Raw genomic sequence first — 14,388 nt, forward strand, 5'->3', positions numbered from 1 at the left:
ATAATAATAATAATAATAATAATAATAATAATAATAATAATAATAATAATAATAATAATAATATAAATGAATTTAAGAGTGTATACCCTTTTAAAAGCTTTGTCTTGAAAAAATGCTTTGAACCGGGCTCGAACTCGCGACCTCCCGTTCACCCAAACCATATCTAAACCACTCCACTGTTCCCATTTTTCCTGAATTATTTCTATCTTAATTGTATATAACCCATATTACTGATGTCTCCTGTTTCTTCTTCTTCTATATATAATCGACCAAAATCATCAACACTCAGTACCAGCGTATTAAGGTTTTAACTAAGGCTTTAAATTGAATTATAAATAACTTTGAGTTGGATAATTTTGTAAAATTAAACAACAAAAAAATAAAAATAAAAAATAATAATATACAGCTCGAAGTGCTGTTCGTGCTTCAAAAAAAAAACAATGATTTTGAATTTGAGAAAGTTTTAGCCAAAGGTTACAAAACGAAATACTCTTCAATTCATTCATATAATCTTCCTACATAATCAATTTCAACAGAAACATTAAAATGAATTCGAATTTCTTGATGAACCAAAAACTTTGACTTTTTGATTTTAACATTTGACTTCAAAATTTGGGATTAATAGGAAGAGATGAAGATTGAAAACTTACAGATAGTTTGGATGGATTATTCCTAACATTACTACGTTATTAGATTTTGGAGATTAATTCGAATTTGAGTTTTGAATTTAAAGGAGTCGTGAACAGAGGTAGTGAATGGATTTCTTATATTTCTGTTTTCCTTTAACTAATCATAACAGACCATATACATATAGGGAATTTGGGTGATTTAAGCAGTAACCAGATTTAATCGAGAGTTGTTCGATTGTGAAGATGGGGTTCGACAGCATATCACGAGAGGAGGAAAAAATAAAAGTGAATGTGACAGATAATTGTTACGCGTAAAAGTCTTTATATATATATATATGAATTAATGCACTCCGTAATATATATGTCTGTATTATATATCCATCAGTATTTATGCATTTATATAAATCAGTATTTATATATCATTATTTATACATTACAATTAATCTTACTACTTAATAAATATAACAATAATAATATTACTCTTAATATTATAAAAAAATTTCTTTAATAATATCCTAGTAATAGTAATATTATTATTAATGATAATAATAATAATAATAACTATAAATTTTATAACAATAATATTAATAATAATAATACTAATAATAATAATTATAATAATATTAATATTAATAATAATAATAATAATAATAATAATAATAATAATAATAGTAATAATAACACTATAACAATTTATATATTTCAAACTTCATATCTATATATTATATATTATAATAGTACAAATATTAATAATAATAATATTAATATTAATGAATAATGTTGAGGGTAATAATAATAATATTGATATAATACAATATTTAAACTTGTAATCATATATTATTAATTATGTAATATTTAATAATAATATAATATATATGTAATAACTTTTATTGAATGTTTAATATTTATAAATTTTATATATTATAATATACATATAATACATAGAAATTTTATTTTATATATATATATATATATATATATATATATATATATACATAGATTCATCTTTAATTCCACTAAATTATTTTGTATCTTATTTTACATATTTAAATCTAATATTTAAATTATATTTTATAATTTCAAATTATTATAAATACATATCTATACTATATACACATAAATGTTCGTGAATCGTCGAGCACAGTCAAAGGGTAATTAATTACATGAATATAGTTCCAAAACTTTTTGAGACTCAACATTATAGACTTTGCTTATCGTGTCGGAATCATAATAAGATTAAGTTTAAATTTATTATGTAATATGTTTCATTTGTACACAGAGTTTATCAAATTCAAATATGTGATTGAGCGCCCTTGTTTTTATTTTCTTTATCGTAACTTGTTTTTTCATTTTTTATTTGTCGTTCCTTTAAGACTGTTTAGAGCCTTAGTTGTGGTGTTGTGAGTTCAAATTAAGTATTTTGTTTAATTGAACTCGGAAGTTCTTTTCGGTTCTTTGTATTTTTTTTAGGCTTCATTGTTTTGATGAAGTTTTTCAAGTGGTTATAAGAGCTTATGGTTTTAGGTTTCTTTGTATTTCTACTTATTGGCCGAATGTTCATTCGGAAGCAATCTCTTTGTCTGTCAAAGAAAGAGAGATAACTTTCTCTACTTCTTAGAGTGTATCACTCTGGGTGAATAAATGACTTCTCGTTATTCAAAAGGGAAATGATTGTCTACATCTCACATTTCCATACACCACGCATGTGTTATTGGGTTTTGTTGTTGTTTTAAAAATATAATACAGAGTAATAATTTCTATTATTTAATTTATTATTTAAGTAAAAAAAAAAGTTTAGTTAAAGAAACACGTACACAAAAAAAGTCAAGACTCCGGTTCAACCGGTCAGACTTTAGAATGCGGTTTAAAACTTTCATTGTTGTACTAGTACTGCGAGTAGAATACAACAGAATTGATCCGGGTTCTTATCCTTACACAATCCACTCGGATGGCTACAGTCACCCATCTCAGTTTCAAAACTCCGGCCACCGTCCACCGTTCATTTCCGGCTCACTTCCTCTCCTCCACCGCAGCGCTTCCACCTTCCTCTCGTCCCTGTTTTACTATTTCTTGCAATCACATGCAATCCGTAAGTTCTGTCTCTTAACCATACAATTTTCCATCATTTATCTATTAGTATTAATATATTTGAATAACTGTATTTAGTATGAATGCACATTACGGTTGATTGGGCAGGCTAATAGGTGAAACATAGTGTTATTATTTTATCAGCTGATTTAGTTACTAGTGCTAGAATGTTAAGACTGAAAATTAAGTTACTGAACGCTGACCAAATTATTGATTTAAAATTTGAGCTGAACCATGATTTGTGATTGTGAAATTGTTAAACATTTGTAGGGATCATATAGACAATTTTGCTTTCCTGTGTATTAGTTTTTGTGTTAGTTTATCTGAGTAGAGGATTCAATCGTTTTCGCTTTAGATAAAATGCGTGAAATATATGTCAATCAATAACTGCATCAGGCATACTTTAAGGCTTATGTTTGAGGCATATACCGATATACAGCAACAACAACAACAACAACGTTACTTGATCGTTGTTGTTATGCCTCACTAGCTGTTTGGATTTGTCTGCCATTGTTAATCGGAGTAAAAATTTAAAAAATCTTGATGTGTTGATAAAAATATAATTTATGATAATAAAATCTCTGCAATAGCTCTTCATTGTTTTCTATTATTCTAATATATAATCAGGCTAAAGCTTTTGCAGTTCCGAGGAGGAGTATAATGGCGTTGATTCTGTCTAGTTGTGTTTTATCACAAACCGAGCAAAATATTGCTTTCGCTCAACAATCCGTAGAGTTCAGGGAGTTTATCGATACTTTTGACGGGTATTCGTTCAATTATCCTAAAAATTGGATTCAAGTTAAAGGTGCGAATGCTGACATATTCTTTAGAGACCCTTTTATTCTTGATGAGAATCTTTCGGTTGAGGTGTCCTCTCCTTCATCGTCGAAATATAAAAGTGTTGAAGATTTGGGCCCACCAGAAGAAGCAGGGAAAGCAGTTGTTAGACAGTATTTGACTGAGTTCATGTCTACTAGACTTGGTGTGAAACGTGAATCGAGTATTCTCTCTACGTCTTCTAGGACCGCTGATGATGGGAAGATGTACTACCAAATTGAGGTATAAGTCTTAAAATTTCAAGTTCACATATGATAGTAGATACAAATGTACTTTGTTTGACATTCATAAGGTCAGATTGACCTCGAAAGTAGAGGAACTGGCAAGATGGGTGTGTTAAGGCTCAAATGGGTACTTTATGTATGGGTCAAAATGGGTACTTTTTTGTATGGGTCAAAGGTATTCTATTTTGGTTACTGATGTTTTTTGGTTGATGGTTTGCAGGTGAACATAAAGTCATTTGCTAGCAACAATGAGTTGGCTGTTAACCCACAAGACAGAGTAGTACGTATGGAATGGAATAGGCGATACCTTTCTGTTCTAGGAGTTGAAAATAACCAATTGTACGAGTTGAGACTACAAGTACCTGAAAATGTATTTGTAGAAGAAGAGAATGATCTTCGTAAAGTCATGGAGTCGTTTAGGGTTAACAAGTTATCTGCTTGATGACATTTTTAAAGTTTCTTTTTTTGTAATACTATTGTGGTTATGCTCTATTGAGTTTTTGAATTTTCTTATCATATGATAAAACTGTATCCTTTTGTAACTAGGCGTTGTATAATGAAGGGAAAAACAAATAAAAAGGAACTAAAAAAACTTGGTTGGCAATTTGGCATATGTAGAGTTTTAAGCGTACGACTATAATTTTTGACATTTGTACATTTAATTAATTTTCAGAATTAAATTATATAACTTCATTATTAGTGGCTGTGGAATTATATTTATATATAACTTCATTATTGTGAATGCAGTTAACAAGTTATAATTTGGTATGATTCAAACAATAAAATGAATTGTTCATCTCAAAACCAAACAAGAACAATTTTAAGTTCCGACTAATTATATCTAACACTACAATCGCGTTCAAGTTGTTTTCATATTAGTATATCACGTATACAATAACAAACCAAGGTCCCGTCTGTATCAAAATCAGACAACGCTAAATGCAGACTGCAGTGTTGATGAAAACCGGTTCGCAATAGTCTGGGAGGCAAACTGTTGAATCTGCTTCTTTGCATCTGAAAGAAGACAAATGCCCAAAAATAAATTCACAACCATACCAAATATACCATTGAAGATAGTTGTAACCTTATAATTATAATAAGTTATTACAATACAACTAAAAAAGAGTTTGACATAATAATTAAATTAATTATCCATAATTCTGTATTTTTTTACTTTCATTGAATTGGTTAAAAGCACGTGTTGTCCAACTAATCTACTGGGAACATAAAAAACACCCAACTAAAACAGAAACATGGATTGGGGCCATTGGGCAATTGTTAAAAATGGTCTGGGGTCAAATTGGGCAACTTTGAATAAGGGCCAGGTTGAGATGGAAACGTTTTCTATCTCCTGGAATAAAATGATTCAAGATTTTCAACACTTAACAGTAAGCATTAGGGAAGGTAGAATTGGGTGCTTTTAACCCATTTGACCCGGTAAAGAGAAAAACATATACCAAATGAAACGGATCATGTGAAGTCCATATGGGTATAACACAAAACATTCCAAAAGTTACACAGACAATATCACGATTTCTAGGGAACGTCTAATTATGTCAAAAGAGTTATACATACCTTTGCGGCATTTTGTAAAGCCCACAATATTTGCAATGCTGAGGGTCAAACAAACTCCAACAACTAGAAGATAATCAGCTTGAAACCTTACCAGAGAGAATATACCAAAGAAGATCCATACAACCGCCTGCAAAAAGACAATTGCTTAAATGCACTCTTTCAACTTCTATTTTTAAATGCACTCATCTTATTTTTAGTACAACAAGCATTGTTAGTATGATCTTTTTAGCTTGTTATCAAATTTTCTACATTAGACTGACTGTATTGTGTTGATTTTGCATTTCAATTCAATTTTCTACTTACAGTCAAGTAAAGAGTCCACCAGAACAGCCATGAATCCTTCTTGTTCATGCGAGCTAATGTCTGTTAAAGAAAGACATATATGAGACACAAACCACTGATACTATATGACCATTGATTAAGATTGTGTTTGGTGTTAGAATAAAAAACAAAACGTAAAATTACTAAAATAAATTGTAACTGCTCACCTCTTGGTCAAGAGATTCAAATTTCCACACACTCTCTCCATTGTCGTCAATTTCGTTCCACCACCTCAAACCAACTAAGATGCGACCACTGACATTTTTCACGACCCAGAAATCGAGAGCAGCCAGAAGAACAGTCACCACGAAAATTATGACAAAGCTATCAAAAAACAGAGCGGATAGTATATAAAATGCCAAAGCTCCAGCCTGCAATACCACAAAAGAATCAATATTCAATGTTATAAATGAAATGTAGTAACAAATGATAAAAAGAAAGAAATTCATATAACGATTTGACCTTAAAGAGCACGTGAAAGAAGCATATCCTTGGGTTCGCATAGTTTTCTCCTTGAGACTGAGAACAAGAAAACAATAAGCATAAAACTTGTAGCACATAAAGCAAAAATAAATTTTTTTTGTAAAAAAATCTACAAATTTTACACTGAGCTTTCAGATTTTGACTACTTGCAGATGAATTTTCACGCTTACTTTTCAGAAGGCACACAAAATGATACGAAATTATTTTTACGATCCAAAATTTAAAAACCAAAAAGTACAAGTTTTTGAGTATATGGCATATTATAATTACATTCAAAAATCTTAATCACTTTTCACCCCTTTTTTTCTACAACATGATGTTCATAAACCAATACAACATTCAAAATCAGTAATACATCATTACCTAAAACCGATTCTCGCAAACTTATCAGTGGTATTCATAAACCAATACTGCTTAATAAAAGATCTAGGGCTACAAAATTGAAATGACAACAAAGAAGAAACCTAGATTTTATTATTTCAACAACTCAGCTCATAAATTTAGTGAATCGCATGCTAAAAAATCAACACGTTATAGAAAATTAACATACATTTACCCTAACAATTTTGGATCTAACAGACAGATATTAACAATTAACAATAATATTATTACATGATTCTTAAGACAGTTAACTAGAGATTGTGAAATCAAACCGTATTCAGATCCATGATAACGAAGAATCAGCCTTCGATCCTCAGCAATTTCGCGGGATTTTAAACGCGTCTTCAACTACGATGCCAGAAAGAAATAAGGTTTTGGGGATGATATTCGGGGTTACGGATCTAGTTTTTGGATTTTTTAAAAAGGAGCTTTATTTTTTATTATTTACATCTACAGTCCTTCTAGTCTAGGTGAAGTATATTTTTGGTCCTTTGCACTTCAATCAAATGTTTGTATAATTCTGTTTTAGATTAACATTTACACTTGTGTAATAATATAAAAATTTTGACCCTTCAACACAAAAAAACTCATATTATAAATAGAATATGTCATGTGTAGCAACTTGAGTGTATGATTATGAGGTTAAAAAGGTAATATCACTTATATAATTTAGTAGAGTAACAAAAAAATGTGTCTAGATACGTATAAAAGTTTTATGTGTAGCAATTAATTATTAGTTTTAAAATAATGAAATTCAATTGTACAATAATTTTTGCATATTAATGAAATAAAAATCATCTAAATAATACGAGTGATTGTTAAATTTTAATTATAAGGAAATAATTTAAGAATGTAATATAAATGAAATTTATTTTTTATATACAACTTTATTAAAGGTTATGAATAACAACTAACAAATTAATATGGCTAGTAATACTTATGAAAAAATGGTTAATTTATATTTGTTAATGTTAACAATTTAATAATATATATGACGATTTATGGTAGTTAACAATTACTTTGGGAATGTTATATAAATAATAAATAATAAACATTAAAATGACCCGTGAAATCACATGTTTATCTAAACGAAACAGTTTAATAAGATATGTTTTAGGTATTAAGTGAACGTAAATGCTAATGTCATTTAGTTTAATGACCCGTGAAATCACGAATTCCGATAAGAAACTTGTCGTTATTTTTACAAACATATTGACGTACTTAACTTGATCAGAATAAATGAACTACATTTATTCTCTCACCACAATCTTTCAATTTTCATCACAATTACTATTTTTCTTGTCATAAAAGCATACACTACATCTTTTTTTAAAACATGTATTTCGTATATATATATATAACATAATTAATCCCTTAAAGAGAACTCACATTTCAATAATACTCCGTAACATAATAATAATTATTATAATTATTATGAGGTATTTTGTAAAAGATTGTACTATTTGTTTTAAAGTTTATACATATGGTCATGCATGTGTTTTATCATAAGGTTGTACATAATGCCTCAAATATTGTACATACGGTAATGAAGTGTTTTATCATAAAGTTGCACATTATGCTTCATATATTATACAATTAACATGTTAATTTTTTTATTAAATACAATTAATTATTTTAATGACATCATCACAGGGGTTTAAAATTTTCTCTATTATTTATGAATTTTTTAAAGCTTAAATAAGATTTATTTATGACATCATCATTTTAGAGATATAAATTAAATGTACAACACATGTCCTGTCAAACTTTTGATAAATATTCTCATATGAAAATTTAAAAGACAAATGTCAAACAGAGCTAAAAATCAATGGATTTAATAGCACTTGCACTAAAATCAAAATCATACTACACAACGGTATGCTTCTTTTTATATTTCAAAACAAAATTAGTAAAAACTTTTAAGCTTATGGAGTGTAAGTCTCATTTTAAAATTTAATTATTAATGTCTAAAGAAAAAAATGATAGATTTAGAAGCTTGGGTTTTTAATTATGGTAATAATCAATTCCTAAATTATTTTATTTATTTATTTAAGTTATTAAAATATTAATGACATCACCATGATTATTGTGAAGATGACATGTGTCAAATGATGAGTTAAAATAGAGTTAAAATGACATCATCATTTTAGCAATTTAATAGAAAGTATAGATCTTAATCATAAAATCTTATGTTATGATAAGAGCACTGGGTGTGGATCCAGTCAGCTCAGTGTCGGTTAACCCGCCGACGGTCGGACCACACCATCTCGGTGTCGGTCCGGCGTCTCAAGGGCCGAAGTCGTCTGCACGACGGTGGAGGTGTGAGTTTTGTGGGTCCCACTATTTGAAATCCTGAACGTTATCCGTCGACGATTTTTTTTTTTCAAACTTACTAATTTCATATATAAATTGAAGGAAGATATACAAGGAGATGATTATCTTTGGACGAGAATGGAGGCTGAAATTTGAAGAAGATGAAGTATCGTTTTCAATTTACATATTATAACCCTCAACTTACATGACATTTTCAAATCTTACACTCACTTATTCTTTGCAAAAAGTTTCAGTAACTTATTATTATTTTTTTTATATAAAAAGTAGACAATACATTTAATATAATTTTATGGTTTATATGAAAATAAATTGTCATTGTTGAGTATTTTACGTACATAGTAATAAATAATTTTTTTTAATTTTATTTTTCTTTTATATCATCAAATAGTGTTTCAATATATTCATGATAAATTAAAATAATAATAATAATAATAATAATAATAATAATAATAATAATAATAATAATAATAATAATAATAATAATAATAATAATAATAATAATAATAATAATAAATATAATAAAAATAAATATATTCTCTCTCCAAGACACTGAACTGCCCATCTTCCAAATTCCCCTGTTTTTTCACCAATGTCAGTTTTCAGTGTCAGTCCAGTCAGCGTCCAGTCATCAGCAAGACACTGAACTAACACTGAACTGACGCGTCACCACACTCAGTGCTCTAATGGCTTATAGTTAGACAAATCTAATAAATAAATAACTTGAGTACGATTATGATTAGGATTTATTAATGTTAATTAATTACTTTTTATTTTAAATGAAGGAACCCCATTTTTGGGAGGTGATCACACAACAACAACAACAACAACAACAACAATACACAATCCCACGAATGTAGGGTATGGGGGGGGGGTGTAGACAATCATTCCCCGAGCCCTAGATTAGAAGAAAGTCCCTACTCCACCCACGGGTATAGAACCCGTGGCTAGATAAGATCGCCCCTCCCTCTTCTCGAAGAGCCAAGAGATTGCTTCCTAAAGGACCTCCGGCCATGAATGCTCCTCCAAACGGAATAGTGCGGGCATACGTACCTATAAGAGTTATGTGCAGAAATAGCAACCATACAAAGTATCCATAAAATAAAACACATATAGCAGTCATGCACAACAGTAGGACAAAAAGCATGGATAATATAATGCGCACAAATATGTAAAACCAAGTAGACATGCAAACAATCAAAATACACAACCACCCAACCCATATTCCCACCCACACATAAGCATGTATAAATAACTATACCTAAATATGTATACATATAGAGCCATTCACAGGTATATATACCTAGGCACAGGTACAAGCATACAAATATAAAACTTAGATACATGCACTTAGATACATACATTCATATATATACAGATACAAACATATACACAGAACCTATATATAACCTGAATAAAAACATATAGATACAGAGGCATATACACTTATACATAATATATATTGAAGCTATATAATATATAGATATAATTATATAAGTGGTGGTAAAAAAATATATACTACACATTGAATATATACTACACATTGAATATATATATATATATATATATATATATATATATATATATATATATATATATATATATATATATATATATATATATATATATATATATATATATATATATATATATATACAAATTACTCAATTATACTAATTCTACTCCTCCACAAACTCCTATAAGAAGCCATGTCCTCCGTCAGTATAAGCTCTTTCATGTCGAGCTTCAATCTATCCTCCAATCTACGTTTGGGTCTACCCCTTCTCCTTACGCCCCCAACAACGAGAGTCTCGACTCTCCTAACCGGGGCTAAAAGTGGGCGCCTCATAACATGCCCAAACCATCTATGTCGACCTTCCCTCAGCTTGTTGGTTATGTTCCCAACTTTCAAGTTCTCCCTAAAAACTCCATTTGGTATCATATCTAGCATGGTCTTACCACACGTCCACCTAAGCATCCTCATTTCTGCCACCTCCATCCTCCTCTTTTGGTCTTTCGTCATTGGCCAGCACTCTGAGCCGTACAATATGGCTGGTCTAATTGCCACCTTGAAGAATTTCCCTTTCAATTTAAAGGGTACCTTCTTGTCACACAACACCCCTTTCGCTACCCTCCACTTCAACCATCCTACTCGTATACGATGCGTCACGTCCTCATCCATCCTTCCTGATTTGTGAAGCATCGAGCCTAAATATCTAAAGGACTCTTGTGAAGGTAAAATCTGATCCCCAATTCGGACATCCACTATATCCTCTTGTTCCTCTTCGTTCGTCTTAAAATCACATCTAAGGTACTCCGATTTAAGTCTGCTAATCCGTATGCCCTTTGATTCTAGGGCCATCCTCCATTGCTCTAGTCTTCTGTTAAGCTCATCCTGGGAATCTGAAACTAATACAATATCGTCTGTGAATATTAGGCACCATGGGATGTTATCTTGTATCCCGTGAGTTAGTTCGTCTAAGCTCAAAGCGAAAAGATATGGGCTAAGGGCCGATCCTTGATGTAAACCTACCTCTACCGGGAAAAACTCTGTGTTTCCTACCGTCGTACGTACCCGAGTCTTCGCCTCCTCATACATATATCTAATGGTTCTTATATATCTACTTGGGATGCCCCTAACATTAAGAGTCTCCCAAATCAGCTCCCGCGGGACACAGTCATAGGCCTTTTTCAAGTCTAAGAACGTCATGTGTAGGTTCTTTTGTTTTTCCCTATACTTCTCCATAAGGCTTCTAACGATGTGAATCACCTCCATCGACAAGCGTCCTGGCCTGAAACCGAATTGGTTCTCTGAAACTATTGTCTCGCGTCGTAGCCTCGTCTCAATCACCCTCTCCCAAAGCTTCATAGTATGACTAAGTAACTTTATGCCTCTGTAATTACTACATATTTGCGCATCTCCCTTATTCTTGTAAATGGGAATAACCTCACTGAGTCTCCATTCCATAGGCATCTTTGCACTTCTAAACGTCGTGTTAAAAAGGTTTGTCAACCATCTAACCCCATCTCCTCCTAGGCACCTCCACGCCTCAATCGAAATTTGGTCTGGTCCTACTGCTTTGTTTCTCCCCATCTTTCGTAGGGCAGATCTAACTTCCTCCTGGTTAATCCTCGTGCAGAAACACTTGTTTTGATATTCCTGAACCTCGTGGAGTTCCATGTTCCGCTCCGTTCTTTCCCTACCGAAGAGGGATGCAAAATACTCTTCCCATCTTTTCCTAATAAGGTCTTCTCTTACTATACTTTGACCTGCTTCATCCTTGATATATTTGACGTTAAATAAGTCCCTACCTCTTCGCTCCCTAGATTTAGCTATTCTACATATGTCATTGGCTCCCTCTTTAGAGTCTAGTTTCCTATATAAATCTTCATAAGCTTTATCTTTTGCAATTGCTACGGCCTTCTTTGCTTCTCTTTTAGCTTCTTTATATCTTTCTTCTACCATACTTCTCTCTGCAGGTGTCCCTTCCACAAAAGTAATGAGCTCCCTAAACCTCGTCTGCTTTAACGCGACTTTCGTTTGGACATCGTCACTAAGCCACCATGACTCTCTACTACTCTTATGGGCTCTCGACGTCCCTAATGCCACCCCTAAAGCTTATTTTGCCACCTCCCTGATAGTGGACGCCATGCGGTTCCATATCTGGTCTACGTCAGTAGGGGCTACATTATCCCCTTCTACACTCAATCTATCAGTCAAGGTCGCTCTAAAAGTCTCTGCCTTCGCTCCATGTAGATTCTTCCAAAGGATTCTATGTTACACAACCCTGGCCCTTCTGCCAACTCTTCCCCGGGTGACTAGGTCCATGACCAACAATCTATGCTGGGAGGAGCACGTCAAGGCCGGAAGGACCTTACAGTCCCTACATGTCCTAAGTTCCCCTTTACGAAGGAGAAAAAAGTCAATCTGTGTGCGACGACCCCCACTATGAAAAGTGGCTAACTGAGCATCCCTCTTCCTGAAGAAAGAGTTTGCTACAACCAACTCGTGGGCAATGGCAAACTCAAGAATTGAGCGCCCTTCTTCATTTCTAGGACCAAACCCAAAGCCCCCATGGGCTCCCTCGTAACCTTCTGCCTCCGCTCCTATGTGTCCATTCAGATCACCCCCTATAATCAGTCGATGATCCGTTAGGCACCCCCTCACTACCTTATCTAACAATTCTCAAAAAATCTTCTTTTCCGTATCACTTAAACCCGCATGAGGTGCGTATGCGCTAATTACCGTGAAAGTCTCCTCCTTAATAATTAGACTAACATACATAATCCTATCGCTAAACCTACCCACGTCAACAACGTTATCCTTATGTAGATTTCCCAAAAAGATACCTACCCCGTTCCGTGCTATCCTAGAACCCGAGTACCACAACCTATAGTCCTTAATATCTACCGCCCCTTCACCCTTCCATCTAGTCTCTTGAACACGCCCTATGTCCACATTACTCTTAAGGAAGGTATCCACGAGCTCAATCCTCTTGCCCGTCAAGGTTCCTATATTCCAACTACCCACTCTAATCCTACCAAGGGTGGCTACCCCACTACCGCCTCTAACCCGTCTGGGCCTACCCACCCCTAAACTAGGAGGACATGACCTCAAGTGATCATAGGTATGCGTAAGATCTATATTAACTTATACACCAAAAGATGACCAAGTACAATCTAAAAATAAGAAAAATATGGTTATGATAAATAAGTACTTATTGTTAATTATAATATTAAACACAGGAAATAAATAAAAATAGATGTATGTTATAGATACAATGGATTTCAAAAAGACAAGCAAGTATAATATGGATATAGTTATAATATATAACACTGATATGAATATAGTTATAATTATATGAATATAAAACAGTTGTATATATAATGGTTTACTCCTAATAAATATATATATATAAATATAGACAGGAATCAGAAATCAGTTAACACAAACGAGAGATAGAATTTTAACCGGCCGGAAAGATTAATTTCCGGTAAACAGGAAGCGTCGGCGGCGGCGTTGGGCGGTGGAGGTATTGCGGTGAAGCAAAGGGTGATAATTTCTTATGCGAAAAAACGTTCTTGGGCCAGGTACGAGGTCTGTGATTGTTCACTCGCCGGGATTTGGCCAGAAAAGCTTGTAAATTGGCCAAAAAAACCCAACTACGACTGTTGTTCTTGGCGGCGCGTGGGTTCTCCGATGCCGACGATACAGGTCTCGTTCTGAACGTTAGCTCTAATCAAGTTAAATAAAAGTGGCAGTGCCTTCTTAAAATCAATAGAATTGATGAATTTTGGAGGTGATCACACACAACTTTTTAATTAAATTTACAATTATGTCCATGCATTTATCTAGAAAGTTAAACTTCTATTATTATTATTATTATATTATATATTATTATATATTATTATATTATTATTATTATTATTATAAACATAAATAAGGGTATAATAGTCAATTAGTATCCCTCCCTTTTCAAAAAAGTATTACCATCCACTTTTCCTTTCATTTTCTACGG

General features: G+C 32.4%; 4 protein-coding genes across 4 annotated transcripts; 1 reads left to right on the top strand and 3 right to left on the bottom strand.

Moving 5' to 3' along the window:
• The first annotated feature begins 2,535 nt into the window (after positions 1-2,535).
• LOC139898200 (psbP domain-containing protein 1, chloroplastic) lies at positions 2,536-4,385 on the top strand. Its single transcript, XM_071880927.1, has 3 exons — positions 2,536-2,718; positions 3,345-3,776; positions 3,999-4,385. Exons 1-3 carry the CDS (start codon positions 2,578-2,580, stop codon positions 4,218-4,220), a joined length of 795 nt encoding a protein of 264 aa, XP_071737028.1. The 5' UTR covers positions 2,536-2,577; the 3' UTR covers positions 4,221-4,385.
• Positions 4,386-4,507: 122 nt separating this feature from the next.
• LOC139898201 (Golgi apparatus membrane protein-like protein ECHIDNA) lies at positions 4,508-6,931 on the bottom strand. The gene is made up of 6 exons (XM_071880928.1): positions 6,811-6,931; positions 6,137-6,193; positions 5,842-6,045; positions 5,657-5,716; positions 5,354-5,480; positions 4,508-4,792 (listed from the first exon to the last, which is right to left on the bottom strand). Exons 1-6 carry the CDS (start codon positions 6,823-6,825, stop codon positions 4,704-4,706), a joined length of 552 nt encoding a protein of 183 aa, XP_071737029.1. The 5' UTR covers positions 6,826-6,931; the 3' UTR covers positions 4,508-4,703.
• Positions 6,932-11,712: 4,781 nt separating this feature from the next.
• On the bottom strand, positions 11,713-12,335 carry LOC139901765 (uncharacterized). The gene is made up of 2 exons (XM_071884443.1): positions 11,822-12,335; positions 11,713-11,732 (listed from the first exon to the last, which is right to left on the bottom strand). The coding sequence occupies exons 1-2, from the start codon at positions 12,333-12,335 to the stop codon at positions 11,713-11,715; spliced, it is 534 nt and encodes a 177-aa protein (XP_071740544.1).
• Positions 12,336-12,488: 153 nt separating this feature from the next.
• Positions 12,489-14,379, bottom strand: LOC139901766 (uncharacterized). The gene is made up of 4 exons (XM_071884444.1): positions 14,361-14,379; positions 13,088-13,510; positions 12,744-13,000; positions 12,489-12,629 (listed from the first exon to the last, which is right to left on the bottom strand). Exons 1-4 carry the CDS (start codon positions 14,377-14,379, stop codon positions 12,489-12,491), a joined length of 840 nt encoding a protein of 279 aa, XP_071740545.1.
• Between the last annotated feature and the right edge of the window lie 9 nt (positions 14,380-14,388).

This window comes from Rutidosis leptorrhynchoides, chromosome 3, assembly GCF_046630445.1.
Source record: "Rutidosis leptorrhynchoides isolate AG116_Rl617_1_P2 chromosome 3, CSIRO_AGI_Rlap_v1, whole genome shotgun sequence".
NCBI classification, from domain to species: domain Eukaryota; kingdom Viridiplantae; phylum Streptophyta; class Magnoliopsida; order Asterales; family Asteraceae; genus Rutidosis; species Rutidosis leptorrhynchoides.

Coding starts and splice junctions, on each gene's coding strand:
- LOC139898200 (XM_071880927.1), top strand. CDS start 2,578: ATGGCTACAGTCACCCATCTCAGTTTCAAAACTCCGGCCACCGTCCAC. Junction 2,719..3,344: donor CTTGCAATCACATGCAATCC/GTAAGTTCTGTC, acceptor ATATATAATCAG/GCTAAAGCTTTTGCAGTTCC. Junction 3,777..3,998: donor AGATGTACTACCAAATTGAG/GTATAAGTCTTA, acceptor GATGGTTTGCAG/GTGAACATAAAGTCATTTGC.
- LOC139898201 (XM_071880928.1), bottom strand. Junction 5,717..5,841: donor TTGAATCTCTTGACCAAGAG/GTGAGCAGTTAC, acceptor TTTCTTTAACAG/ACATTAGCTCGCATGAACAA. Junction 4,793..5,353: donor CTTTACAAAATGCCGCAAAG/GTATGTATAACT, acceptor GTCTTCTTTCAG/ATGCAAAGAAGCAGATTCAA.
- LOC139901765 (XM_071884443.1), bottom strand. CDS start 12,335: ATGGTAGAAGAAAGATATAAAGAAGCTAAAAGAGAAGCAAAGAAGGCC. Junction 11,733..11,821: donor GCCTATGGAATGGAGACTCA/GTGAGGTTATTC, acceptor CATACTATGAAG/CTTTGGGAGAGGGTGATTGA.
- LOC139901766 (XM_071884444.1), bottom strand. Junction 13,001..13,087: donor CGCATACGCACCTCATGCGG/GTTTAAGTGATA, acceptor GACTGATTATAG/GGGGTGATCTGAATGGACAC. Junction 12,630..12,743: donor GGACATGTAGGGACTGTAAG/GTCCTTCCGGCC, acceptor ATCCTTTGGAAG/AATCTACATGGAGCGAAGGC.